Here is a 27899-nt window from a genome sequence, read left to right as displayed (position 1 = left end):
TCTGGGAAGCACTCATCAAGGGCATTCATATGAGGTATTACTCGATATGGTACCTACGATTTCAAAATTTGACCTTGGGGTCAATAATTTTCGACCTCCAGCGCTAACCATGAAGGTCAAGGCCGATCGCCACCAAAAACTAATCAGCTGAGCGCCGGACCATATACTAGATTCCCATGAAGTTTGGAGACGATCCGATCAAAGTTACTCAAAAAATAAGGGTTTCGTTGACCTCCATGATTGACCGCAAAGTGACCTTGACCTTTGACCTTGACCTTCAAAATTTTGTGTGCTGAAGGGTATCTCTATAGGACTCTGATATGCGAAGTTACAGGAGTTTCCAATAATAACTGTGGTCTACAGAGTGATCTAAACATGAAAAAAAAATGATTAACCACAAACAAAAAAACAAACATACAAGCTGACTGATACATCTTGCAAAAACTTCGTTTTGGCAAGATAACAAACATACAAGCTGACTGATACATCTTGCAAAAACTTCGTTTTGGCAAGATAATTATGTCACCCACAGGGTGAACCGTATCTTGCCAAAATGTGAAAATTCCGTTTTTTCGTCATGACGTCATCAAATGACGTCATAGCGTCAAACTGTTTACAGATCTGGGAAGCACTCATCAAGGGCATTCATATGAGGTATTACTCGATATGGTACCTACGATTTCAAAATTTGACCTTGGGGTCAATAATTTTCGACCTCCAGCGCTAACCATGAAGGTCAAGGCCGATCGCCACCAAAAACTAATCAGCTGAGCGCCGGACCATATACTAGATTCCCATGAAGTTTGGAGACGATCCGATCAAAGTTACTCAAAAAATTAGTGTTTCGTCGACCTCCATGATTGGCCGCAAAGTGACCTTGACCTTTGACCTTGACCTTCATAATTTTGTGTGCTGAAGGGTATCTCTATAGGACTCTGATATGCGAAGTTACAGGAGTTTCCAATAATAACTGTGGTCTACAGAGTGATCTAAACGTGAAAAAAAATGATTAACCACAAACAAACAAAAAAACAAACATACAAGCTGACTGATACATCTTGCAAAAACTTCGTTTTGGCAAGATAATAAAATGTGAAAAAAGTGAAGGGGTCTGAATACTTTCTGAATGCACTGTACCTACATCAAGTTTGACTAGGATCCCTTCGGCTGTTCTCAAGTTATCACGGAAACGAAAACCTATCATGGACTGACGACCTGAAAACATAATGACGTCTGTCGGTGGAGGCATAAAAATAGGTGCTGCATTAATCCTGTTTATCATATTTATTTGGTTATTTTAGATCTTATTTGTTACGTACTGATAGGCTATATATAACAAAGAATGGCAAAACATGCCACAGTTTAATGATGAGAATGTGTGTAAGTACAATCAGCACGTGATGCATCTCTGTATACATGTGGCATTCTAATGCCCTCCAGGTGTAAATGTGGTATAGGTGTGGGCACTTAAGTTCCTCAAAATGAGTTACAGGCTTTTTCATGCTTTGTCAAATTGTAGAAAACTCCGACATGAGCAACATTGGGCTCAATCTGTAAGGCGTGCAGAGCGGGCACCGACCACCTCAACGTGGCACACGGCAGCATCGGCGCCGATCTTGAGCAGGTGATCCAACCACAGCAGCTGCTTTGGGGACAAGCGGTCGCCAGGACCCTTTACCTCGATGAGCTGAAAAAAGAAACGTGCAGCATGCGTGTGTCAGCACTGCTCCAAGGTGTTGCAGATGCGAATCCAATTCCTGGTTTACTCCAATGTACATTTGAAAATCCTTTGGATCAAGTATTGCTTTCGTGTGAGACTGGATGCTAACTCAAAGCAGAGTTTAAGGTGCTGTTCACCAAGCCACCAAATAGGAATACAAGTTGAATCTGGAGGTTTTGTTTTTTTCTTTCATCGTAACTTCACCAACGCTAATTTGGAAGAGGCCTGTTAAATCTACAGCCGTAGTCAATGAATGAACAGGGAAAGGATGAGGGAGGAAATGCTGCAACAAACCCGGACAAGGCCCAAAATAACACGGCTTGGACAGGGACACACGGACCAAAGCATGCATTAAGGCACTGAGACATGTAAATACATTGCATTGACAAAAACTTAAACAATACTATTCAGGAACAGGTTTCCTTAGCTTCAGAAGAAAGCCTCTCAGAGCAGAGGAGGTGGCATCTGGCTGCAAAGAAACCCAGAACTGGACCGAGTTTCACGTGGTGGAAATGGACCGCACACATTACTGCAGATTGTCTTCCGCTACTAAACAGCTGTGAGCAAAGGTTTTTCAAACTCATGAGGATGCTCGACTGTTTGATTCCTTATGGTTGTTTCAGCATACTCCGACTTGTTAATCACTTGCCACTTCTCAAAATGTTATTTCTTTATTGTCAAATAGAAGACCAATTACTGCATCGGAGGCTCTAAAAGAAAGAAGCAAAGATCGAGTCATCAGGAGGAACCTGGATAGGATTCGGGTTTCAGCTGCTTCTCCATAACCCACAAACCCATCCAGGTGCAGCCACGTGAGCCTTGCAGTTACCCAAAATACATGTAACGTGAACAGATCCTTCAATCCTGCTCACACCCTGTCAAAAATGTATGTTATTCTAGTGGAGTGAGATTATGGTGAGAACTTTTCCTCTGTAGTGCAATGTGGTTAGTTTGCTCGATTATGCGAAGATTACAATGTGCCCGGATTACCTTATCTGTACAAACACACCCCCTTCCTCCCTGAACACGACTGCATTTGTTTTTGGCAGCAGTTTTCAGTTGGGAGGCTTTCATAGGTCCATGATGGTGGTGAGTTACATTACCCTGCCCATTTATATAAACCTTGGGTTAACATGTGGTTTGGTGCACAAATTGGGCCTGTGGGTTAGCTCATCGGGTTCAAATCTATTCGGTGTGGATTCAAATTCTAAAACATGCTACAACGGTGGTGGCAACCCATTTCGTGCTTTCCTTGTCATGGGTGACAATCGCGATTATAGCAGTTGATGCTGAGAGAGTGGTTCTGTGGCTGAAAACTGCAAGATCTGTGGCTTGAAAGCTGAAAACCTTCACACCCATAAATGCTTATTTGGGCCGACAACCAAAAGCACAGTTAACGCCTCCAAACTTACTATGTAACATTAACTGAATGTACTATGTAACTTGCAGAGGACAAGACATGAATGGGAAATCAAAAACGTTATCTTATTGCAAAGCAGTTGAAAAAAAAAAAGTTTGTTAAATAAAAGGCCCATCCTGGCATAGAAACATGGACAACTATTTCCAGAGAAAGGATTCATGGACCCCTTGCTGACCTTTAATTCAGCCAGGTATGATGGCTGGCCTGATAGGATACCTCTACAGTAGTGCACTTCCCTTTCAGCCGTGTCATCTCGTTTCTCTATCTGACCACATAGAAACTGTCGTGTATATTATATGTGTATATTATATATTATATATATATATATATATATATATATATATATATATATATATATATATATATATATACACACATGCCAAATAGACACTAAATAATATGGACAAATATGTAATATGTAAGTATTGTTATGTTTGTGGGGTAGTGATATGTAGAGTCAGGTAGATTTTTGTCTATCGTGCTCCCGATGTAGGGTAAGAACCATCACCATGTAATTTCTGTTTAGCCGAATGTCGGAGTAAGGTGCATCTTCGTCCCTGTCACGAGGGGGCCGGGCATGTTAACTAGCTTCGGGGATAAGGATAACTTATCCCTTGTATGTCTTTCCCTATGTGATTTATCCTTTGGCTCTTTTGGCACTGCACCGTAGACACTAGTGAGAAATGCTCATTAATTGCACTAAATAATAACCATAAAACCAACCGGAAGCCAATTCTGAGCACAGCCATTTGGGACGCACCAGCTACATCGCCGGAAGACAGGCAGGCCGAAGACACGCCCCGAGGAGCCGTGATTGGCCTGGGCGGAGCAAAAAGCAACTCGCTATTGGACAGTTGACCAATGGGAAGGCCGGGGTAAGAAGGGATTCGTGATTGGCCAGGACGGAGGAAGAACCTACCCGCTGATTGGTGGAAGGAAGGCCGAGGAGGAAGCCGAGTGCCGATTGGGAAGGACCATCGAGGACGTCAGAGGTGAACAAGAAGCGGCGTGCTGATTGGTGGAGAAGTGATGATGACGTCACGGCCTGACGTTAAAAGAACTGGAGGACCGACATTTTCTCTTGTTCTCTTGCTTTTTTGCCCTTCACGCCTGCATTTTGCTCTTCCTCGCTTCTCGCATCTTCCTATCTTCCCTCGATGTTCCTGCCTCTAGCTCACCCCTGGCCTTCGACACTTACTGAAACCATCCTTTGGCGTGCGAGGAGAACTGAGGCCTGACTTTGTGCATGTGCGCCAAACGAAGAGCGGTTTCCCGCCAACGCCGGAGCCGCATCAAGACTGTGCGCTGGGGCCTGGACGATTGCTGATGAGGCAGCGAGTTGAGCTAAGTGCCACGATAACCTACACATATTTTATTTTATCCAGTTTATATTTCCCTGTGTCTGTTTCCCAGTCTGGTGAGGGAGCGCTCCATTTAGGAATTTGGTTTATCGTTGCGTTTTCTTTGTCCCAGCATTCCGTTTTAGTAAATCCTTTCGTTATTTTCTGTACATTTGTAAATCCCTTTCCATTTGAGTTATTTTTGCAGGGTGAAGACACCGGCGAGACCCGTCCAGGTAAGTCGGTACTCTTTTTGCTCCTCGTGTATAATCCACCACATAGGTGGATTCAAAACGCCTCCATTAACGCGTTTGCCTTCCGTGGTTCTTTCAGTGTTGAGGGAACCACACGACAATATGTAATATGTGTACATAGTAGAATATAGAGACACATGACCAAAAGGATGTGGACACCCGAACATTGAACATCTCATTCCAAAATCATGGGCATTAATATGGAATTGATTGCTGACGAGGCAGCAGGTTGAGGTCTCCCCCTCCCCCCCCCATTGCTGCTATAACAGCCTTCCACTTGATGTTGGAACATTGCTGTGGGGATTTGCTTCCATTCAGCCACAAGAGTATTAGTGAGGTCGGGCACTGATGTTGGGTGATTAGGCGTGGCTCGCAGTCGACGTTCCAATTCATCCCAAAGGTGTTCGATGGGGTTGAGGTCAGGGCTCTGTGCAGGCCAGTCAAGTTCTTCCACACTGATCTTGACAAACCATTTGTGTATGGACCTCGTTTTGTGCATGGGCCATATCATGCTGAAACAGGAAAGGGCCTTCCCCAAACTGTTGCCACAAATTTGGAAGCACACAATTGTCTAGAATGTCATTGTATGCTGTAGCATTAAGATTTCCCTTCACTGGAACTAAGGGGCCTCGCCCAAACCATGAAAAACAGCCCCAGACCATTATTCCTCCTCCACCAAACGTTACAGTTGGCACTATGCATTAGGGCAGGAAATGTTCTCCTGGCATCCGCCAAATCCAGATTCGTCCGTCGGACTGCCAGATGGTGAAGCGTGATTCATCAGTCCAGAGAACGCGTTTACACTGCTCCAGAGTCCAATGGCGGTGAGCTTTACACCACTCCAGCCGACGCTTGGCATTGCGCATGGTGATCTTAGGCTTGTGTGCGGCTGCTCGGCCATGGAAACCCATTTCATGAAGCTCCCGACGAACAGTTGTTGTGCTGACGTTGCTTCCAGAGGCAGTTTGGAACTCGGTAGTGAGTGTTGCAAACCGAGGACAGATGATTTTTACGCGCTTCAGCACTCGGCGGTCCTGTTCTGTGAGCTTGTGTGGCCTACCACTTCACGGCTGAGCTGTTGTTGCTCCTAGATGTTTCCACTTCACAATAACAGCACTTTCAGTTGACCGGGGCAGCACTAGCAGGGCAGAAATTTGACGAACTGACTTGTTGGAAAGGTGGCATCCTATGACGGTGCCACATTGAAAGTCACGGAGCTCTTCAGTTTTTTGTATGCAAGATCGAGGCTCGTGAAAGAGCTAACATTAATCACACGAAAAGTCAAACCGACACATAAAACACAAAATAAGGGGAGCGGTAGACAAGATGGGGAGAGAGGGGGACAGACACAAACAATTACGGCCCATTCTACTGCCAATGTTTGTCCATGGAGAATGCATGGCTGTGTGCTTGATTATATATACCTGTCAGCAATGGGTGTGGCTGAAACAGCTGAATCCACTAATTAGAAGTTACATACTTTTGGTCATGTAGTGTATATATTTATTTATTTTAAAACGACTAAGTATCATGTGTGTGATCTATGCTGCCATGACATCATTCAGTCCCTTGCTAAATCACATTTGAAACGTGAAATTTAAAGAAACGCAGGACCAGATATAGTGATGGGTACGAGGCTTCATCATTTATCCTTACAATGTATATATCGATATGAAAATGTCAACAAGAACAACAAATATTAATGTAATGAGCATATTAACACCACCTTGCATTTTCTGGATTTCGAGTTCCACACTACCAAGTCAGGTAGGCCGGCCCTGCAGTGCCGCAAGTCTCGAGCAAGCCGTCTGCATATTCCAGCCAGCACAGGGCCACCCAGGCAAGCTACCAGCTCCTGCAAGCACGTTCATGGGGAAGTGTAGATCCGAGGCGGTTTGTCCCTAATTTGGGAGCCGGTCATTCAAGGTACTCAAATGTTTTGGACTTCAAGTATCCAACAAGCAGCAATCACCGTCCCCATTTGATACTAACCTGTGCCTGTTCCAGAGACTCAAATCGGTCCCAATTGACTAAGGCTGAGGTCCGGCCTTGTTGGGTCTCCCAAGTTTTAGCTATCATTTCACCCAAGCTTGCAGCAGAGGCCTGCTCTACAATTGTGAGCCGGGCTTGCAGCAATTCACAGCGGTTGGAGTAGAAACAGTCAGTGTAAAGATCCAGTGGAAAAGCCTTGAAAGTAGAAGAACAATATGCATCCTTCAAGTCAAAATTTGTTCAGATTAAACAAAACATTTCAATATTGCAGAATCGGCATTTTATATATCAAATTACAGAAAAGATGGCACCTGATAGGAACTGCGGAATGCATCTGGAATGCCGGAGATGAAAACGATGTCCCACGCAATGAGGCCAAAGAGTGTGAGGAATGTCGAGCCCTCACCATGAATCCCTGCAACCACAGGGGAAAAGAGCATGTGTGAGAGCAACAGTCCCATACTGCACCATTTAATTCGGACCTAGATGAAGGCGATTCCTTTTCACCCCTCAGCCCAAATTGGGCTAATGGGTATTGTCGTCCGGGCATCCGTCAACTTTTGGTTTCCGTCAATTTCAAGGAGAACGGCTTGTCCAACTAAATCCATTTTTGCAGTGTGTGTTGGGGTTGAGTAGAGGAAGGTGCCTTTCGAAAATGGGCATGCTGCGATTTTCAAGATGGCCGCCATGGTAGCCATCTTGAAATTGGTTTCCGTCAATTTCAAGGAGAACGGCTTGTCCAACTAAATCCATTTTTGCAGTGTGTGTTGGGGTTGAGTAGAGGAAGGTTCCTTTCGAAAATGGGCGCGCTGCGATTTTCAATATGGCCCCCACGGCAGCCATCTTGAAATTGGTTTCCACCATGAATGGGCTGAGGGGTTATGCCCGCTTTGCGGTGCTATTAAATGAGGCGTTTACCAGGACACGGACAAATGCTTCAGTTAAAAGGGTCGTCCTGTCAGTTAATTTACATTTCTGTGGGAAATTTAACTCCAAATTAGCAAGTGACAAATGATGTCAGCAACTATGATCACAAAACAAATATGGGTGTATCGAGTCATAAAATAATGGCTTCTTCAAAGAAAAATGTCAACTTGGCCATGGCTGAGTAAATACAGCTGTTGAACTGGAATTTCCTGGTGTCACCCTACATGCTTAGGTTGCTAAACAACAATAATAAAATTTTCTGTGTCTGTGCATCTCAAGCTTCATGGTTGGTGAAGGACAAGCATGTTTCTTAAGGAATGTGAGGCATCATCCAGTTGGCTATGACAATGAAGAAGAAGAAGGTGGTATGGATAAATAATAAGACGTTTGCTGCAGTGGGACAAGACACTTTGTGCAAAACAAAAAGAAAGAATGCAGCGCAATACTTCATCATGTTCATTGAAAATAAGCCGTCAAAATGAAGATGGAAGTTGTTGTTGCAGTCTTATTTCCTCCACTTATTTTAAAGAGTCGATACTGCCATTCACTGAAACGCTCCTATTTATAAAATCAAAGCGCATCGCCAAAATCTCATTTTAAACAGTCATCATGGGCTTTTTAACCAATCAAATGTTTTGGATGACGAAGTACAGATATGTGAAAAGGACCGGTTTTTTAAAAGAAATAATCTCAGCATTACACAGGAACAATGAAGAATTACAGGAGACTACAACAATGCGAAGCAATCTCAGGTGTGCTATGAGTCGGGGAGGTCATACATGCAGACTCGAGCCGTGAACGCAGGACCCGGGGCCCAAGCCTCGAGGGCAGGACTCTGACTCTCACCGCCAGTGATAGAGTAGATCATAATGGTTAGTGTGTGAGTCTGGGTGATCGGTGGTTCAAACTGAGCCTGATCGATAAATATATATCGCACAGATAAACCCCGTGGGTTGGTATCCTATAACGAGGGGGACATTTCTCCCCAACTGCAGAAAGAAAAGATTCCACAAAGTTCGATGCTGGCACCCAGAGTGCTTTCAAAAGTTACGTCACTTCCTCTCAGGTCAGTGACTGTGTTTGTCTGAAATTAACAAAATTTTGCTTTAAAAAAAAAGAAGAAATCATCAAAAATGTTCTTCCCATGTGAAAGTGCAAATGCTTAAATTCAAAAAGCTTGTTGATCATAATGATGATAGATGATAAAAGTCGGGATGATGATAAAAGTAAAGATTAGATTTTACATTCCTCGCTGCTCTCCACCTTCATTTTCCCCACACCAGATTTACAAAATTATATCGTACGTACCCTGGTCATACCCATCTGTCCGAAAATGCGCCAGGACCAGTTCTTCCACAGAGCACATAATAGTGGCAGAACCTGAACTGGAATCTTCTTCAGATGTTGGCGAACCAGGACGTAGGAACACAGACTTCCCCATGCCCATCTGAGGGCAGCTTTGTCCCTTGATAGAAATCTAATCAAACAACAAAGCACATGGTATTTAAGCAAAGCTGCAAACATGAACACCAACCTTTGGGTGCAAGGGAAACCGTAATTGCGCCCATTACCTTTGGAGCTTCCTGATATTCCAGAATAGGCTGGTTATTCAACAGTGCCCGGAAACGACAACTCTTGGCAGATGCCTGGATTCGGGTTGCTCTCTGCTGAAGGGCCAACCGGTGTCCTGTGCGCACCAACCGGTCCATCAGTCCATCTTGGATGGCTTCAATGGCCTGTGGTTAGCAGCCCTTTACTCTAACTTCATTTGTACCACTTTTATCAAGAAATCTTAGCGGCATTTTATCCAAATCTTATGGAGCTTTTTTGTTGACAACACACTTGTAAAGGCTTTCATTGTCAAATGGAGCACCCTACCTTTAGGCAGTTCTTCAATTTGTGCCAAAGTACAATATCTGCTCACCATTAAAAAAGAAAAATCATCTTTTTTTTTTTTTTTTTTTTTTTTTTTTTTTTTTTTTTTTTTTTTTTTTTTTTTTTTTTTTTTTTTTTTTTTTTTTTTTTTTTTTTTTTTTTTTTTTTTTTTTTTTTTTTTTTTTTTTTTTTTTTTTTTTTTTTTTTTGTATACAATATCGAGGCTCGTGAAAGAGCGAACATTAATCACACAGAAAGACAAACCGACACATAAAACATATAACATAGGGAGCGGTAGACAAGATGGGGAGAGAGGGGGAAGGACACAAACACAACATTTGAGAGCAGGGACCGAGAGACATGGAGACATCGAGAGATCTGAGAGAGGGCGAGGGCTTTGGGGGGGGGGGGGCGTGGGAAGGGGGCAGTGGGAGAGGTATAAAACATATGGACACTGCCAGGACTTCCAGGAAAGAAGTTGGAATTTCAAACAAGGTGGATCTGGGGTGAATTAGCGGGGGTAGAAAAGATCAAGGTTTTGGATGGGGGAAGATAAGAGATGGTGGTGAACAGCTGTTTTAAAGACCTGGAGGGAGGAGTGGGATTGAAGGGAGTGAGGGAGTTTGTTCCAGAGGCGGGAGAAAAGAGGAATGAAAGAGTGAAGGTGAGCGGAGAGCCGAGATTTCGGCAGTTTAACCATCAGAGGGTTGCTGGCAGATCTTGTGCGACCTGTAGGAATATTTGGGGGACAGAGCACAGAGAGAGCTGGGGGTGCAAGGCCGGAGAGGAGTCGGTAGAAGACAGAAAGACCACCTACCTGCCTGCGGTGAGTGAGTGAAAGGCCCTCAGAGATAGCTTCATCGCGGGAGATTCCAATAATTCTGAAAGCTTTGGTTTCAACAGCGTGAAGCTGAGCTAGGTGTGAGGCAGGAGCACCGGCCCATAGGGGAGAACAGTATTCCATTGAGCTGCGGATGAAAGCCTTGTATGTGGTGAGGAGCTCAGGTGTGCCGAGGAAGGACTTCGCACGACGGAGGATGCCCAGTCGGCGACTGGCTTTGGAGGCCAGCTTGGAAATGTGGTTTTCCCAAGAAAGATCATGGCAGATAGTGAGACCCAAAATCTTGAGCGACAGAACTTCTTGGAGAGGATTGTTGAGAAAGTAGATGGGAGGGTTGTCCAGTCGATCTTTTCGGAGAGACATAGTAAGAGTGTGAGATTTGTCAGGATTGAAAGACATGTTCCACTTGTTTGACCAGTCTGTGATTTTGTCCAGGTCTTCAGAGAGTGAGGAGGCAGCAGACTGCCGATCTGAGGGAAGAGGAATGGAGCGGCAGAGAGTGGAGTCATCAGCAAAGAGATAGAGAGGATTTTCGAGAGAGTCAGAGAGATCATTGATGAAGACCAGAAAAAGCACGGGGCCCAGAACACTGCCTTGGGGAACTCCAGCCTGAACAGGAAGAGGAGATGAGAGAAACCCATTCAGGGCCACACGTTGACGACGACTAGAGAGGAAGTCCGCCAGCCATGCGTGGAGATTTCCATGGATACCAAAGGAGGAGAGTTTGGTGAGCAGAGCGGGGTGCCAGACCGTGTCGAAGGCACGTGATATGTCGAGGGAGACAGCTCTAATTTCCTGTTTGGCATTGAGGACCTCCATCCATTGTTGAGACAGCAGAAGCAGCATGTCCAGAGTAGAGTGACCTGGTCTGAAACCAAATTGATGATCAGAGATCAAGCCATTGGAGAAGAGGAAAGATTTCATATCAGAAGCAATGATGGATTCCATGACTTTGCTGATAATTGGGAGAAGGCTGATTGGTCTGTAGTTGCTAGGATCTGTTTTTGCACCTTTTTTGTGCAAAGCGGTGATGTTGGCTGATTTCCAAGCAGATGGCAGTTGACCTTGAGCAAAAGAGAGGGTGAAGAGAACAGAGAGAGGGTGAGATAGAGCAGCAGAGCAGGATTTTAGGACCCGTGGGCTGATGCCGTCGGGTCCAGTTGCAGAATCAGAGTCGAGGGTTGACAGAAACTTTTCCACCTTGTCAGGAGGAAAGGACACGGAGTCCAGGAGCAGCAGGGTACGACTGGGTATGGTGGGTACAGAGAGGGATGGGTTTGGGACACAAGATTTAGAGGCAAACACAGAGTTGAGGCATTCAGCCTTTTCACGTGCGGAGTCAGCTGTGTAGCCGTTTGAGGTAAGGGAGGGGATGGAGGGGGAACAAACACCAGAAACGGATTTGACCAGACGCCACCAGGATTTGGAAGAGGGAGACAGATAAGAGAGTTCGGTCTTGAGAACGGAGAGATATTGTTTCCTGGCTCTCCTGAGGGTGGACACACACTTGTTTCGGGCTTTGTGAAAGGAAAAGAGATTTCCTTCCGTTGGATTTGCTTTCCAGGAGACGAAGGCAAGTTGTTTCTGGGCAACAGCCTCACCACAAGATTCCGTGTACCATGGACGGGAGGAAGGGTATGACAACTGAAGACGAGATGGGATAAATCTGTGCATGAGAGAGAGCAATTTACTTTGGAAGAATTCCCAGGATGAGTTGATGTCAGAGGTGGTAGAGATGGGAGACCAGTCCAGATGATTGATGGCTGCTTGAAGACCGTGCCAGTTGGCCTGAGTGAAATGCCAGACTCGTCGACGCTGAGCAGGCTCCCTGAGGATGGTCAGAGAGATGTCCACTTTAACAAGGACATGATCAGATGATCCGATCGGAGCAGAAGAAGAGCAGCAGACATTTTCAGGGAAGTTAGTCATAACCAAGTCCAGAAGAGAAGATGTTCCGTTGACTGAGATCCGGGTCGGGAAATTGACAGATTGTGTCAGTCCCAGTGAGTCGCAGAAGTCCTTTGCTGAGGAGCCATGGCTGGTGAGAGAGGTACCCACACCCAGCCAACTGGCATGATGACAGTTGAAATCACCACATATGAGGAAGAGAGAGTTGGGATGAGTAGATAGAAGTTGGTCCATATCATCAGACAGCGAGATGTAGATGGAGTCATCACTGTTTGGTGGACGGTACAGCACACATATGAACAAGAGGTGGGAGCGAAGGGGAAGCCGTAGCCAGAGGTATTCCTGGGGGTGAGGTGGAGAGAGTGCAGTGCAGGGCGAGTGAGGAAGAGAGTTTTTGATAAAGATAGCAACCCCGCCTCCAGGACGAGGCTCAGGTCTATCATACCGGAGGAGGGAGTAGCCCGGGAGAGATACTATGGAATCAGAGACATCATAAAGGAGGAAAGTTTCTGTTAAGCAGATCACGTCTGGTTTGACAGAAGCAACCTGTATGGAGAGATCAGTTAAGTTTGAACGAAGGCCCCGGATGTTTGAGGTCCATACCGTTAATGAAGAGGAAGGGGGAGCATCAGATACAGAACAGGGGGGAGGAGGGGTAGGGTAAGATGTGGAAGAGGTGGAAGAGGTAGGGAGAGCTGTTGAAGGTGTGTCAGAGATTTCAGAATAGCTCGGAGAAAGGGAAGGATGGGGCGGACAAAAGGTTTGATGGTGATTGGGTGAGCCACAATGAGGTGTTATTTGAGGAGGGGGAAGAGCGAGACAGAAGGTTGGGGGAGATGGAGGTGAGAGTTTGAAGGGGGAAGAAGCGGGGAGGACGCTTTGAGGAGGGGGAGTGAGCGGGGGGAAATTGAGAAGCAATGAGGGTGGGGAGATTTGAAGGGGAGGGGTGAGGGGGGAGTTTGGGAGGGAAGGGACAAGGGGAGGGATTTGAAAGGGATGGGATATGGGGGAGATTTGGAGGGGAGGGGTGAGGCAGGAGTCTAGGAGGGGAGGGGCGAGGGGGCGTCTTGGCGGGGAGGGGTGAGGGGGTAGTTTAGGAGGGAGGGGGCAAGGGGGGAGATTTGAAAGGGATGGGTGATGGGGAAGATTTGGAGGGGAGGGGTGATGGGGAAGATTTGGAGGGGAGGGGTTATGGGGAAGATTTGGAGGGGAGGGGTGAGATTGGATTTTTGAAAGTGTACGATTTATGGGAAACGAACATTTATTGCAAAATGAGTTTCTTGTGACCTTCGAGTTAAAAATACGTTTAAGGACGCTGGATGGAGGATGGAGTGCAGGAGAGTTTAGGGAATGTAGAACAAAGGCACTATAGGAGATGGATATTTTTTTTGGGATGAATTGATTTGGTGAGCAAGTCGAAAGCAGCCTTTTAAAGAAGAAGAAGAAAAAGGTGTTATAAAATATGACGGAATACATAACTTGAGGGGAAAGTGTAAACATTGAAGGTTAATGAGTGAAAACTATCTGGGGAAATGGGGGAGAAACACGTGGTCGAAGAACGAACGAACGAATAAGAATGAATAAACGAATGAGAACAGAGAAGGAAATGTTTTTTTTTTTGTTTGTTTTTTTTTTGAGTTGAGATTTACACAAGGAAGTAGGCTATGGGTGAAAAGACTGGGAATACAGAGAACGAAAGTTATTGGATCACAAACGACGGACCACTGAGAGAAAAACAAAGCCTCAAGGTTGTACAGTGCACACTGTACAAGGCCTTGCTCGCGACACGGCAAACAGACGATCAATTTATGAAAGATAAACACCGAGAAACAACCAAAGTTGCACACAATAACTTCACACACCGAAAGATAAATACAGTTTCGACAAAATACAATTGTGAACAGACTTAACTTCGAAAAACGTGGAGACCGTGTGGAGCTTCGAAAATCCCTGCCGCCGTCTCCAAGATCTCGCGAGATCCAAGATCTCGCGAGATCTCTACCTTTATTACTCTATTCTCTGAACTGGCGAGTAAGCCTAGAGGTGTGCTCACCTCTGAGCTGTCTAGCCTGGGTTTGAATCCCGACCTTTCTATACACTGCCATCCCATTGCTTCACAGACAGGGTGCTTCATCATTGTGTCTGCTGTCTCTCTGATGGACGTTAAACTGGGCGTCCTGTTTGCCGGTATTAGTTCATGGATGTTAACGATTTCATACTGCTACACACCTCTTGAGTGTGCTTGAGGTGATGATGAAGGTTGAGGGCAAGTCGGTCCCACCAGCGCCCTCGGCTATCTGGGCAGAATAATTCCTGTCCGAGAAGGGAACGAAGTTCGACTACCGCCTCCTGGGAATACAAATGGATGTAAAAAACACTTTTTAGAGGTCATACCTAAATAATAGAGACGTGGAGGAAACGACAAATTCTTTGTCGCTGGAACTTAAAGCATGGTGAAACAGTATATTCCCGTAAAGGGCAATGTATGTTGCAAATCAATTGTGGTGACCAAGCCAAATGTGCATGGCCACAATCAGTGATGAGAGGGCAGAGAATGACCACGTAATGACCATGTGATCACCAACTGGGATGTTTCCAAACCACCAAGCCTCTAATCAAAAACTAAAACAGACAACAAATAACTACCTTGTAAAGTTTGTGTCTCTGCAGAACCTCAACACCTCGAAAGCGCAGTCTGACATGCACCCAACCGGCTGTGTAACAGCGCAGGAATACGGGAAGGTCACGCTCATGGCTAGGAAGACAACAGCATGCCAACTGATGTTCTATTCAAACTCAAATGAGCAAAGTGCAGTTGTCTAACGTAAGCAAGGTATGTACAGTATATACCTGAAGTCCTCATCCTGCTCTATGCAAGTCCAAGATGCTTGTGCCTTCTTGTAGATGTGTAAAGCCTCATCCCAACTGCCATTACTAACAGCAGCCATCAATTCACTCAGCTGGTTTATACTTGTCTCAAAGCTGTTGAATAAGTCAAAGGATACAGTCAGCAGGTATAAACTGTACTGTGAGCCCCTTTAAGATGTGAGAAAGTGTGGTGGAAATAAAGCCATGCTGACCGTAGAAGGTCATCGCGGTTGCGAAAGACACGCCTTTGACGCAACACTGAGTAGTCAGGGAAATTGACTCGGCCCATGTTCACCATGAGAATGGTGAAGAGGGATCCCTGACCGACCTGGCCTAATCCAGCTGCGTCCTCATCTTCGACAGAATCAGGCAGAGAGAACAGGAGCAATGCACGGGCCAACACAGCCCGCGGGCCGGCTTGCAGGCAGACACAGCGGCCCAACACTTCTCTGGTCCTGCAACAGAAGAAATGCAAATTTAACTTCAAATCACGAATGCAGAAGAATCTGCTTCTTTAACAGCGCAATTGATGAACATTAACCTGCGCAAGATAGCCTGGCTGGTGTCTAGAGACGTGGCTTTGGCAAAGCTCAGCATCGACTGCTGGCGGCCAAGTCGTTGGAATTCTTGCATGAAGAAACTTCTTGAAGCTGATGAACCGGAAGGAGGCTGCAAATGAAACTTCCGTGCCAGATTACGAAGCTCAGGGCCAGAGAGTACATTCAAAGCCTCCTGAAGATCAGTAAGTGCTTGTTCTGCACAAACAAATGGAATACAATTAGAAAAATAAAAATTCCTTTTGTGAAACCAAATTTGATTCAAAACGTTCAACAGAACGGCATTACTGGCTGGGGAGGGGTGGGGGGAATAGCTTTGGAATTATAGGGTATTAAAAAGGAGAATAAGGTGGTGTATTGGCATACCTGGGAAGGAGGTAGGAGTTGAGAGGTTCTCCATTTTCGTCCTTATAAAAATAGATTGACTCTAATTTTGTTTTTGCTTTGCTTTTGGTTACCCTTGCATTGCTTTTGGTTACTTCCAAGGTAAATATTTACATGAAAAGAGAAAGGGAATGAAAGTGCATGATTGAACATAAGAATGTGGAAAAGCTTTGCGACCAATTTTTTTTCCAGGCAGCGTAACCCAAGACGCAAAAAACAATTCATTTCCACTTGTATTATGCAAAAAAGTGGCATGGAACTGGGGTTCAGCCTCAATTTTGGCTGAACTAGGGTTCATGTCTGAAAATTTGAATCTTGCCAAACCGACTGGAAAATCGGACACAACGAATGTGCCATAACTGCTTTTGTCCACTATTGCCTGGCACCGATCAAAAACTGAACTCTTCGCATTCCAAACCCGTTTTGCTGGCTGTGTTGTTCGTCAATTTTTCTGTCCCAAACCATATCCTGTTTTGTTGAATCATCCAGGCCGTGTCCCGATTTAGGTCAGGGTCGACATAGGTTGTGCATTAACTGTTTTTGCCTTGCTTTCGCTCCTCTTATCCTGGGTTTTGTTACTTGTGATCCCTCAGCTCAATCCATTTCCGCTCTTCACTCAAAAATACAAACAACATATCTTTCCTGCTTCATTCCAAACCTCCCTCCCCCCCCCAAAAAAAACCAACATCGGGGGGGGGGGGGGGCGGGGAAAATTTTTCATCTCAGTGCTCAGTTACTCAATTCCTTATCCCTTCTCCCTTTCAATATCTGCAAAATGAATCTTCACTGAATAAAACGTTTCTATTCCTTTAAAAGCTCTTCATAACATTGAAAAGACACTTCCAAAATGTATTTTAAAAAGCCTTACTCTGCTCATTATTCCATCAGGTACAACCAATTCATTCTTCTTCTTCATCAATATCTCTTCCTTTTCTCTTTGACACGGCTTGTCCGTCTTCCTATATTTTCCCATGCTGTTGGCATTTCCCCCTTCTCTACTGTTCTTTCTGTTATGTTGCCTGCTGATGCATTCTTTGTTCTTGCTCTTCCACTAGCCTCAACTATGTACACAAAAAGTGAGACCAAACAAGTTTGTACTCGTACAAGCAGTCTAATGAGTGGGAGAAGAAGAGGTGATCAAGACAGGAAAGGAGAAAAGGGAAGAATAACTTAAAATATTATTGTGCATACATGCATTGCCCAGTTGGATAACATGAGATACCATATAGCGGGTCACCATCAATTATAAGCAGGATGCATGTGCAAGTAAATGCACACTAGGAGCAATGCACAGGCCAACATAGTAAATGCACACTACGACCTACCAGACATTAGAAATCCCATTTGAACCAGCTCATCCACAGCTTCCACGAGGTCATCGGCGATCTCTGGGTAATTGAGTCGGGCAGCCCGCAACCACTGCCACTTGCGTTGGAAGAGGCGCACGTAGAGTTTTTTGGAAGTGGCTGCATGAAGAAGGCATCAAAATGTGCATGACCAACAAGCTTATGAGCACAGTCACATGACACAACATGGGAGCTTCTACGAAAACTGTGCACAGAAATAAATATAAAAATTCACAATTGCAAACAAATAAATACTGCTAAAAAAAAAAAAGCGACAACAGCATGAACACACCTGATAGATTGTAAAATCGATAAAGCATGTCAAAATCTTCAACGTTGAACAGTCGTCGATCTTCTTCTTCCTCAAAAACAGTCCAGAGAGCAGTTAAGAAGTTTTGTAGATAATACGACTGCGTTGCATCACCAGCACTATTTAACCTGATCTCATTCACCTTCAGCCACATCTCATCCCAGCTCGGGAGAGGGGCTTTACAAGGATTTCCCTTTATGTGCGGTTTAGGCAAAAGGTCTTTATTTGCAGATGTTTCTAAAGCATCATTGCTACCCAATGTCTGCTCATTATGTCTCTGCTTTGATAGCAAACATCTGGAAGCCAGTTGTTTATTTTTCACGCCATATTTGTCACAAGAATCCATGTTCAACTCTTCACTTTTCGATGCTATCAACTGCTGTGTTCCTGTTTTTTGGAAAGCAATCTTGGGAGGGAAAGGCTGTTTTTCGTCTTTAACCGAGGAATCATTGTATGTGCTACTCGATGCGAAGATGGAGAGGTCGCCAGTGTCTGAGCAGTCCTGAAACGAGGCAGAAAGAACTTCAACATTGTCATTCTGCGAGCTCGTCAGATGAGGGTCATTTGACAATCCGTCATTTGTGTCAGCCGGCTTGGTGCCAATTGAGACACTATGGGTTTCTGCCATTTTGCTTTCAACTGTAAAACGTATTGACGAGGATTTTGATGATGGGGAAAGCTTGTTGCAAGCAGCGACCTTGTATCTCGATTCTACATCAACTACAATTCTGTTGTTGGTAGTACTTTTATTCTTTCGGCTGGTTCTCGGCTGGTCGGCTCGATGCTTAAAATACGGGCTCATTTTCAGAACGCCAATGCTCTTGCGATTCGGAACATTCGTCTCAAAATCATCATCATCATCTTCTATCAGCACCACGTCATGGCAGATTTTTGAGCTTTTCCTTAATTCTGTGCATTCAACGGCCTTCTGTCTCAACAAACGACTGCCATTGTCAAACGACTGCCCAGTCTCGACATTTGAGCAATCGCTATCCAGGTGCCTGTTTATGTCACTTTTGTTTACCTGCTTGCCACATACAGGACAGGGCACACAACTGCCAAGGAAGTGAACAAAGTTCAAAATGGAACCGGAATGCTTCACTGGCTCTGTGTAGGCTTTCCTCTTTTGGCCTCGGCCGCGTGTCCTGCGCTGCTGGGCCATCAATCTACTTGGCAGCACCTTCCTTGTAATGCTCACAAAATACTCATTTCAAACCTAGGAAGACAAATTCACAAGCATTAGAACAAAAAATAAACAAGTACAGATACATTCAAAGTACACCACCCCCATGCCAAATAAATAATTATCCTCCAGCTCATACAGACTGTATTGGGTGGGAGAGGTGTACAACAATTGATTGATTAATTGCATGATTAAAATCAATAAATAATGATCATAAAATATTTTCTTAATCAATTGGTTAATAGTAATAGCATACCTAAACCACCAGTGCTTCATCCGAAGCTGTAACTTTTTGAAAATTAATTAAATAAGTCATTAATCGAAAAAATCAAATAATTGATTAATCAATAAAGAATTAATCAATAAATCAAAAATATCCTTTATAGCCACATCACTTCGTCACTGTCGTGTCCAAATATCAGCTTCCTAGCTCAAAGGATGGCTGAGATATCGCCCGGACAAACAAGAAAACAAGAAACCGGAGTGAAAACTGAGTACTCCCTTTCAGCGCGCATCATTGCCAAGCATTAGCGATCGCAAAGCTATTATGATACCAAGCATTAACTATCCCAAAACAATGATAACAAGCATTAACTATCCCAAAACAAATATGATAAGCATTAACTATCCCAAAACAATGATAACAAGCATTAACTATCCCAAAACAATGATAAGCATTAACTATCCCAAAACAATTATGATAACAAGCATTAACCATCCCAAAACAATGATAAGCATTAACTATCCCAAAACAATTATAGCTAGCATTAACTATCCCAAAACAATTATAACAAGCTTTAACTATCCCAAAACAATTATGATAACAAACATCAACTCTCCCAAAACAATTATAACTAGCATTAACTATCCCAAAACAATTATAAAAAGCTTTAACTATCCCAACACAATTATGATAACTAGCAATAACTATCCCAAAACAATTATAACAAGCTTTAACTATCCCAAAACAATTATGATAACAAACATCAACTCTCCCAAAACAATTATAACTAGCAATAACTATCCCAAAACAATTATAACAAGCTTTAACTATCCCAAAACAATTATGATAAGCATTAACTATTCCAAAACAATTATAACAAGCTTTAACTATCCCAAAACAATTATGATAACTAGCATTAAGTATCCCAAAACAATTATAACAAGCTTTAACTATCCCAAAACAATGATAACTAGCATTAACTATCCCAAAACAATTATGATAACTAGCATTAACTATCCCAAAACAATTATAACAAGCATTAACTATCCCAAAACAATTATGATAAGCATTAACTATCCCAAAACAATTATGATAACAAACATTAACTATCCCAAAACAATTATGATAACTAGCATTAACTATTCCAAAACAATTATAACAAGCATTAACTAGCCCAAAACAATTATAGCAAGCTTTAACTATCCCAAAACAATTATGATAACTAGCATTAACTATCCCAAAACAATTATAACAAGCTTTAACTATCCCAAAACAATTATGATAACTAGCATTAAGTATCCCAAAACAATTATAACAAGCTTTAACTATCCCAAAACAATGATAACTAGCATTAACTATCCCAAAACAATTATGATAACTAGCATTAACTATCCCAAAACAATTATAACAAGCATTAACTATCCCAAAACAATTATGATAAGCATTAACTATCCCAAAACAATTATGATAACAAACATTAACTATCCCAAAACAATTATAACAAGCTTTAACAGTCCCAAAACAATGATAACTAGCATTAACTATTCCAAAACAATTATAACAAGCATTAACTAGCCCAAAACAATTATAGCAAGCTTTATCTATCCCAAAACAATTATGATAACTAGCAGTAACTATCCCAAAACAATTATAACAAGCTTTAACTATCCCAAAACAATTATAACTAGCATTAACTATCCCAAAACAATTATAACAAGCTTTAACTATCCCAAAACAATTATGATAACTAGCATTAACTATCCCAAAACAATTATAACAAGCATTAACTATCCCAAAACAATTATGATAAGCATTAACTATCCCAAAACAATTATAACAAACATTAACTATCCCAAAACAATTATAACAAGCTTTAACTATCCCAAAACAATTATGATAACTAGCATTAACTATTCCAAAACAATTATAACAAGCATTAACTAGCCCAAAACAATTATAGCAAGCTTTAACTATCCCAAAACAATTATGATAACTAGCATTAACTATCCCAAAACAATTACAACAAGCTTTAACTATCCCAAAACAATTATGATAACTAGCATTAACTATCCCAAAACAATTATAACAAGCTTTAACTATCCCAAAACAATTATGATAACTCGCATTAACTATCCCAAAACAATTATAACAAGCTTTAACTATCCCAAAACAATTATGATAACTAGCATTAACTATCCCAAAACAATTATAACAAGCTTTAACTATCCCAAAACAATTATGATAACAAGCATTAACTATTCCAAAACAATTATAACAAGCTTTAACTATCCCAAAACAATTATGATAACTAGCATTAACTATCCCAAAACAATTATGATAACTAGCATTAACTATCCCAAAACAATTATAACAAGCATTAACTATCCCAAAACAATTATGATAAGCATTAACTATCCCAAAACAATTATGATAACAAACATTAACTATCCCAAAACAATTATAACAAGCTTTAACTATCCCAAAACAATTATAACAAGCTTTAACTATCCCAAAACAATTATAACAAGCTTTAACTATCCCAAAACAATTATGATAACTAGCATTAACTATCCCAAAACAATTATAACAAGCTTTAACTATCCCAAAACAATTATAACAAGCTTTAACTATCCCAAAACAATTATGATAACAAACATTAACTATCTCAAAGCAATCTTTGACTGAAGGACTTCGAGCAGCATTGCTTGAAACCACTCAAAAATAAACCAACTGTTTCTTTTTCTTTCAGCTTTCCCATTTTTACTTGGGATCGCCACAATGATGGTTAACTTCAAAACTCACTCCATCTCACACTGCTTATTACTCTCGTCTGACACTCCTTATACATGTCCTGTAATAATCGTACATATTTCTTAGGGGCTTCACAAATTCGTGCACATCTCCAGACTTCCTCCCGAGGAACCCGGTCATAAGCCTTCTCTATATCAATGAATACAAACGTTACGTTGCTTTGACCTTCCAACTGTTTACTGATTTGTGCGACATGTCTCAATGATAAATCACAGCCATGCTGAATTGTTTGTTATCCATGCGTACTCCTCTTTTTCTTCTTCTTCTTTTTTTTTTTTTACAAGACTGGATGTTCTCCCAATTATTCCACAGGTATAGAGTGCCACCAGATTGTCCCACCGTGTACTGCACATTTAACTGTTTTGGTTTTGGATAAATGACAAAGCCAATAAAAAAAAAACTCTTCCCTCCAGGTCTTGGAGAGAATTAGCCTTACGATTACTTCCACATTAGGGTAGAGCGATCGCCGGCAACCTGGCCAAATTCCTGCTTCAACCTATAGGGGGCACTGCATCAGCAGCACAGCTACACCCCCAGCAAACGATGCTCCCCGCAGCCATGTGCTGCATACAAAACAAGAAGGTATACAAAATGGTGTAATCTTCAACCTGCCCCACATCGTTCACTCAACCCTCATCACAATTTCATCTCCCAATTATTTCCCCTTACCTCCTCTTTCATAACTCATCTTAACCTCTTTTTCAACTCTGTCCTTTTCTTGATTCTCCATGCCACCATCATACTTTGTGTACTTACTATCACTAGCTGCCTGCCCGTCCCGCACGAGATTCTAGGCGGAGTAATAGGGAAGGAGACGGCAAAAATGCAAACGGCATCTTCTGTCATCGAGCCAGCTAGCTGGGAGCAACAATTCACATTTATTGCCACTTCTGATGCAATTTGAACACTATTGGTGGTGAGGTGCTATATTTGAAACTTTGTTCGATGTGTGTAGCTTTTTGACGGTGGTTCGGGTGCAGCCTATGGCTGCTGGTTGCATCACTTTCTGGGGGTGCGACTGCCACTGATGCAATGCCTCTCCTATATCCAGTCACCTGGTACTCATTTTTACTGATCTCGGAAGGATGAAAGGCCGAGTCAACCCACGTGGTGTTAATTCAACGGCACAAATAGGGCTCAAACTCTAGACCCGAAGATCTCAAGCCAGCCACCTTAACCACAACACTAGGCTTACCTTTGTGATGCCTAGGATCCGTAATAAAAATTTGTATTGGTGTTAAAGCCAGTGACCAATTGCAAATTAATAGTAGGATTGTCCGTTAGCAAAAATGTTCTTAAATATCATTATTAAATGTTCTTAAAGTTACGAGTTTTCATACTTTGACCATCTCAGGTTCACCCAGGTTCACCCAGGCCAATGAAATTGGGGAAAGTTTCCTTTGGCCATTTCATGAACCTTCACTTGGGTGATGAATGAGTGGCAATTTTAACTTTTATTACAGGTGAAATCATTTTAATGCAGGTTCTCTTGCATGCCCTTGCAATGAGACAGAACTGGGATTTTTTTTTTTTTTTGTATACAGAATCGAGGCTCGTGAAAGAGCTAACATTTATTTCACAAACAAATCAAACAGACAAACAAAATATATAAAAGGAGGGAGCGGTAGACAAGATGGGGAGAGAAAGGGAAGCACACAAACACAACATTTGAGAGCAGGGATATCGGGAGATGTGTGGGGAGAGGGCTTGGGGGGAGGAGGCGTGGGAAGGGGGGGGGGGGTGGGAGAAGTATAAACACAAGGACTTCCAGGACAGAAGTTGGTATTTCAAAAAAGTGGATTTGGGGTGAAACTAGCAGGGGTAGAAAAGATCAAGGTTTTGGATGGGGGAAGATAAGAGATGGTGGTGAACAGCTGTTTTAAAGACCTGGAGGGAGGAGTGGGATTGAAGAGAGTGAGGGAGTTTGTTCCAGAGGCGGGAGAAAAGAGGAATGAAGGAGTGAAGGTGAGCAGAGAGTCTTGATTTTGGCAGTTTAACCATAAGAGGGTTGCAGGCAGATCTTGTGCGACCTGTAGGAATATTTGGGGGACAGAGCCCAGAGAGAGCTGGGGGGGGGCAAGGCCGGAGAGGAGTCGGTAGAAGACGGAAAGACCACCAACCTGCCTGCGGTGAGTGAGTGAGAGGCCCTCGGAGGTAGCTTCATCGCGGGAGATTCCAATGATTCTGAACGCTTTGGTTTCAACAGCGTGAAGACGAGCTAGGTGTGAGGCAGGAGCACCAGTCCAGAGGGGAGAGCAGTATTCCATTGAGCTGTGGATGAAAGCCTTGTATGTGGTGAGGATCTCAGGTGTGCAAATTTGGAGAGACTGGGAGCAGGATAGCCAACTTTATCCCTGTTTGTCTAAATTTTTTAAATGATGCTTACAATTTTTACATCAGAAAGAAAATAATAAAAATTAATAATAAAAATGTGAGACCCATACTCTTCATAGAGCTTGGGGGGGGGGGAGGGGGGGGGGAGGTATAATGACTCGTCGAGAAATGTTTCTAGGATCGAAGCAATCTTGAACGGGAACCACTAATGCAGAATACTCAACTGAAGGTAGGATAACAGGAATTTGGAGTTTCTTCCGGGTGGTGGTGACGACTCACCTCCAACATGGGATATTTAGCATCTACCATCAACCAGGAATGGCAGATGGGTCCTCCTGCCTAACGGGCTCCCGATGCACGGACTAGTCTAATCAGCAAGGAAACAGTAGATTGATGTCAGGATTCTAGCTATCCTTGTTAAATGGGGATTGATGGACAAGGCACGAAGACAGAGAGAGACCTGGCAGAGAAGACAGACATTGATGAATCGTCCTGCCTGTGAGAAACCAGGATGGTAGTTTGTAGCTTGGTCGGGATTCGAACTCAGACTAGATAGCCGAGAAGTGAATGTACATACGTCTGGGCTACCCTGCCAGCCCTTCTGCAACCATTAACCCCACCTCAAACAACCCTCTTAATCTTAGTTGCAACCTCAGCGTTGTCTTCCCTGTTCGTTCATTTAATTTGCTTGATGGGGAAACAGTTGGATACAACGCCATTAATACCCAAAAAATGTTTTAAAACTACAGTTATCATCTCCGAGAGGTTAGAATGGTTACGGGACATCCTCGACACAGTTGTGGAGGAGTAAGTCAATGTCACCATGACGGACGAGTGGAAACAAGACGTCAGGTTTGAACTCGACCGGATTCAATAACTGCATCACTTGTTCAATACCTGCACAGGTGCAATCAGGACAGGTAAAATACTATCATAGTAATTACATCATAAGTAACTATGACGTTGAGTTTGCAGGTTATATACATAGCGAAGGTTTCAGTTGTTGCTCATCACCCCGTGCGTTTGTGTGAGCGGAACCCACCACGTTATTAATAATAATAGTAATAGTGTAATACACGAACATGTTTTAGATCAAAATCATAACCACTCACGTGACCGATCGTCACCAGCTGAAGACTTTTAAACAACGATTGAAGCACATGACGTAAACACGTGATAGTGCACAAGGACAAGAACTTAAATTGTCTGAAGAGAAACATATTAACCTTTCACCTCACTTCCTGTTTCCCACTCGCACTCGTAATTTCGCACCGACAACACGCTCTTATGCTTTATTAATATTCCTTCAGATAACAGACTATACTTTGGCTAGTTTAACTGAAGTTGTGCAAACGAGTAAAAAAGGAATAGTGCAAATAAGGTGGGAACCAGCCCAGTTTTCGAGAAAGCGATACACACCCCAAGCCTTATAAACACGCCCTTGGGTCCGCCAAGGCCAGCATTAAATGGCGACACCTCTGGCGAGCCGATGGCGACTCTGCAGGTTGTGGCCAGCCCAAATACAGATTCGCCATTTCCAAAGCAGGTTTCTGTTGTAGGAATAAAAATCACATAAATTAAAAAATGTACGGTACTGTATTTCCGGTATATTAAAGTAGTGCAGTTTTCTGTTCGTCTGTTCGTCTGTTTCCCAACATTGGTTTGACAGCTGGCCTGACTCCACCCACGACGTCATTAGTATGAAGGCTGACTCCACCCACCGGCATTTTGATTTTCTTGCAGTTCAGGCCGAACACATCGTTGAATCTGGCATATTCTCAATCGTCATGCACTACCTTTACATTGCTAAAGATAAAACTTCCGGGAGCATGCAAGGCAGCGCTTCGTTGTCTATACACCGCTCAAAAAGGGAGGATTTTCTTAAGTTCCGTGGTTCTTCGCGAGTCTTTTAAGAAAACGAGTCGGAAAATAAAAAAAAAATATATTTTTTAGAAGAATTTTAATAACTTTTTTTTTCTTCAAAGCAAATGTTCAATTTTGAAACTCGATCGTTTGAGTTTGACTTGCCACAGCCCTCTCACAGACAAATCAACGAAACAACAGCTAGAAAAAATATTATATCATGACATGGTCCCGCAAACAAACCAACGCAGCCCACAGGTAGAGAAGAACAGGTACCTTGCGTGTCAAAATAACCACATAATATATTGAGACTCCGCACATCGCGGCTGTTGGCGCTGGAAAGTTACAATGTATAAGACAGAACTCGATGTCAATTAATGTTTTAAAAATTACAATAAAATCAAAAAAAATAGCACCGCAAAGCGGGCGTAACCCCTCAGCCCATGGTGGAAACCAATTTCAAGATGGCTGCCGTAGCGGCCATATTGAAAATCGCAGCGCGCCCATTTTCGAAAGGAACCTTCCTCTACCCAACCCCAACACACACTGCAAAAATGGATTTAATTGGACAAGCCGTTCTTGAAATTGACGGAAACCAAAAGTTGACGGACGCCAGGACGGTGCCCGTGACGACAATACCCTTAGCCCAATTTGGGCTGAGGGGTGAAAACGTTGTCCAAACATTCAACAGATCATTGGAATCAAAAAGTCAAAATAATTGGAATTTCCCGCCATGAAGAAATGGGGCCTCTGTCAGTGTTACTCTCGCTTCACAGACTTATACTTATAGGTTGGCATGGCGTCTGTCTGCTACTGCTTCCTTTTTGGTCTTGCACCTCTGCTTCTTCCTCGCTATGTACCCCAGGTTTCTGTAGGGTGCACCACGGTCTGCTGGTAACCCACATCCTGTGGAACTCCCACAATCCAGGCTCACTGCTCACACCACTGATTTGTTCCTCTTTCCCCTCATCTGTGGAACCCACTTCCTCAGTCTGTCCAATCCCATTCTTCCCTCTCGGGCTTCAAGATGGCTGTTCACCACCTCTTCCTTTCCAGGTTATTGTCTTCTTCCACCCTCTCTCTCAGGCAAGGACCCCCGACCGAAGAAACACCGACTGACCGTGTCCTGCTCACTCCAACGTACAGACTCAAGACATCAAACCAACACTCCGCACTAAATGTCAACTGGATTCAGAGAATCTGTATGGGGGACAAGTCCATAGTAGTCGTCAATCTCCACAACTACATATGTGGTGGGCCACATGAAAAGGGGAAAAGGGGGCTTATGGGTCTTCCTTGGGTAAATTGACTTTTCATCGTTTTCTGACCACCCGTAAGCCCCCTTTTTACGTGGCGCGCCACATATATGGAATCTAAAGGCCTTAAGACTGGTTGACTTAGCGAGAACACAACTCATAGAATCAGGCGAAAGGGCTTTGGTGACAAGATACAGTCAACAAACTGCTGAAGAGTAGAACAAGAGATCACCACACCTGACAGGGGAAGATACAAAAGGAATAGGCAGTTGCTTTGAACATCAATGTGTCCAACTACATTTACTCCGGTTTCACGTCTAAAGTTGCAGCGGCATAATTTTGCATTTGATCTTATAATATGTAAAAAGGGTTGAGCTCTGTTTTATCAGGGGATTTCCGGTTCTGGGTGAATCGGAAGAAAGACGAGTGCATCTGATGGATGAGGTTTGAATAAAGAGAAAATACTCGGAATCCAAACGCTTCTTCC

At 43.2% G+C, this 27899-nt stretch overlaps 2 protein-coding genes across 4 annotated transcripts in view; one reads left to right on the top strand and one right to left on the bottom strand.

Moving 5' to 3' along the window:
• Nucleotides 1–1343: 1343 nt before the first annotated feature.
• On the bottom strand, nucleotides 1344–25555 carry FAN1 (FANCD2 and FANCI associated nuclease 1). Of its 2 annotated transcripts, none has more exons than XM_078771192.1 (14): nucleotides 25527–25555; nucleotides 17725–18958; nucleotides 17412–17552; nucleotides 15687–15900; nucleotides 15358–15600; nucleotides 15128–15259; nucleotides 14924–15032; nucleotides 14507–14626; nucleotides 9225–9389; nucleotides 8962–9130; nucleotides 7038–7141; nucleotides 6727–6921; nucleotides 6461–6589; nucleotides 1344–1687 (listed from the first exon to the last, which is right to left on the bottom strand). In XM_078771192.1, the coding sequence occupies exons 2-14, from the start codon at nucleotides 18902–18904 to the stop codon at nucleotides 1547–1549; spliced, it is 3042 nt and encodes a 1013-aa protein (XP_078627318.1). In that variant the 5' UTR covers nucleotides 18905–18958; nucleotides 25527–25555; the 3' UTR covers nucleotides 1344–1546. The 2 variants fall into 2 exon arrangements, with proteins under 2 accessions (XP_078627318.1, XP_067963973.2); XM_068107872.2 differs by having other exon boundaries at nucleotides 25406–25542.
• A 188-nt stretch (nucleotides 25556–25743) lies between these two features.
• Nucleotides 25744–27899, top strand: part of LOC137421630 (stabilizer of axonemal microtubules 2) — a 34746-nt gene continuing 32590 nt past the window's right edge. Inside the window, exon 1 of one of the 2 annotated variants that reach the window (XM_068107873.2) lies at nucleotides 25744–25839. In XM_068107873.2, the coding sequence (XP_067963974.2) occupies nucleotides 25783–25839 (57 nt within the window). In that variant the 5' untranslated portion in view covers nucleotides 25744–25782. The remainder of the gene's footprint in view (nucleotides 25840–27899) is intronic. The other variant, XM_078771193.1, reaches the window with a different exon arrangement.

This window comes from Myxine glutinosa, chromosome 2 (assembly GCF_964187855.1).
Source record: "Myxine glutinosa chromosome 2, kmMyxGlut1.1, whole genome shotgun sequence".
NCBI lineage: Eukaryota > Metazoa > Chordata > Myxini > Myxiniformes > Myxinidae > Myxine > Myxine glutinosa.
Note: the sequence above shows the minus strand (reverse complement) of the source record. Positions and strands in the feature narration are given on the sequence as shown.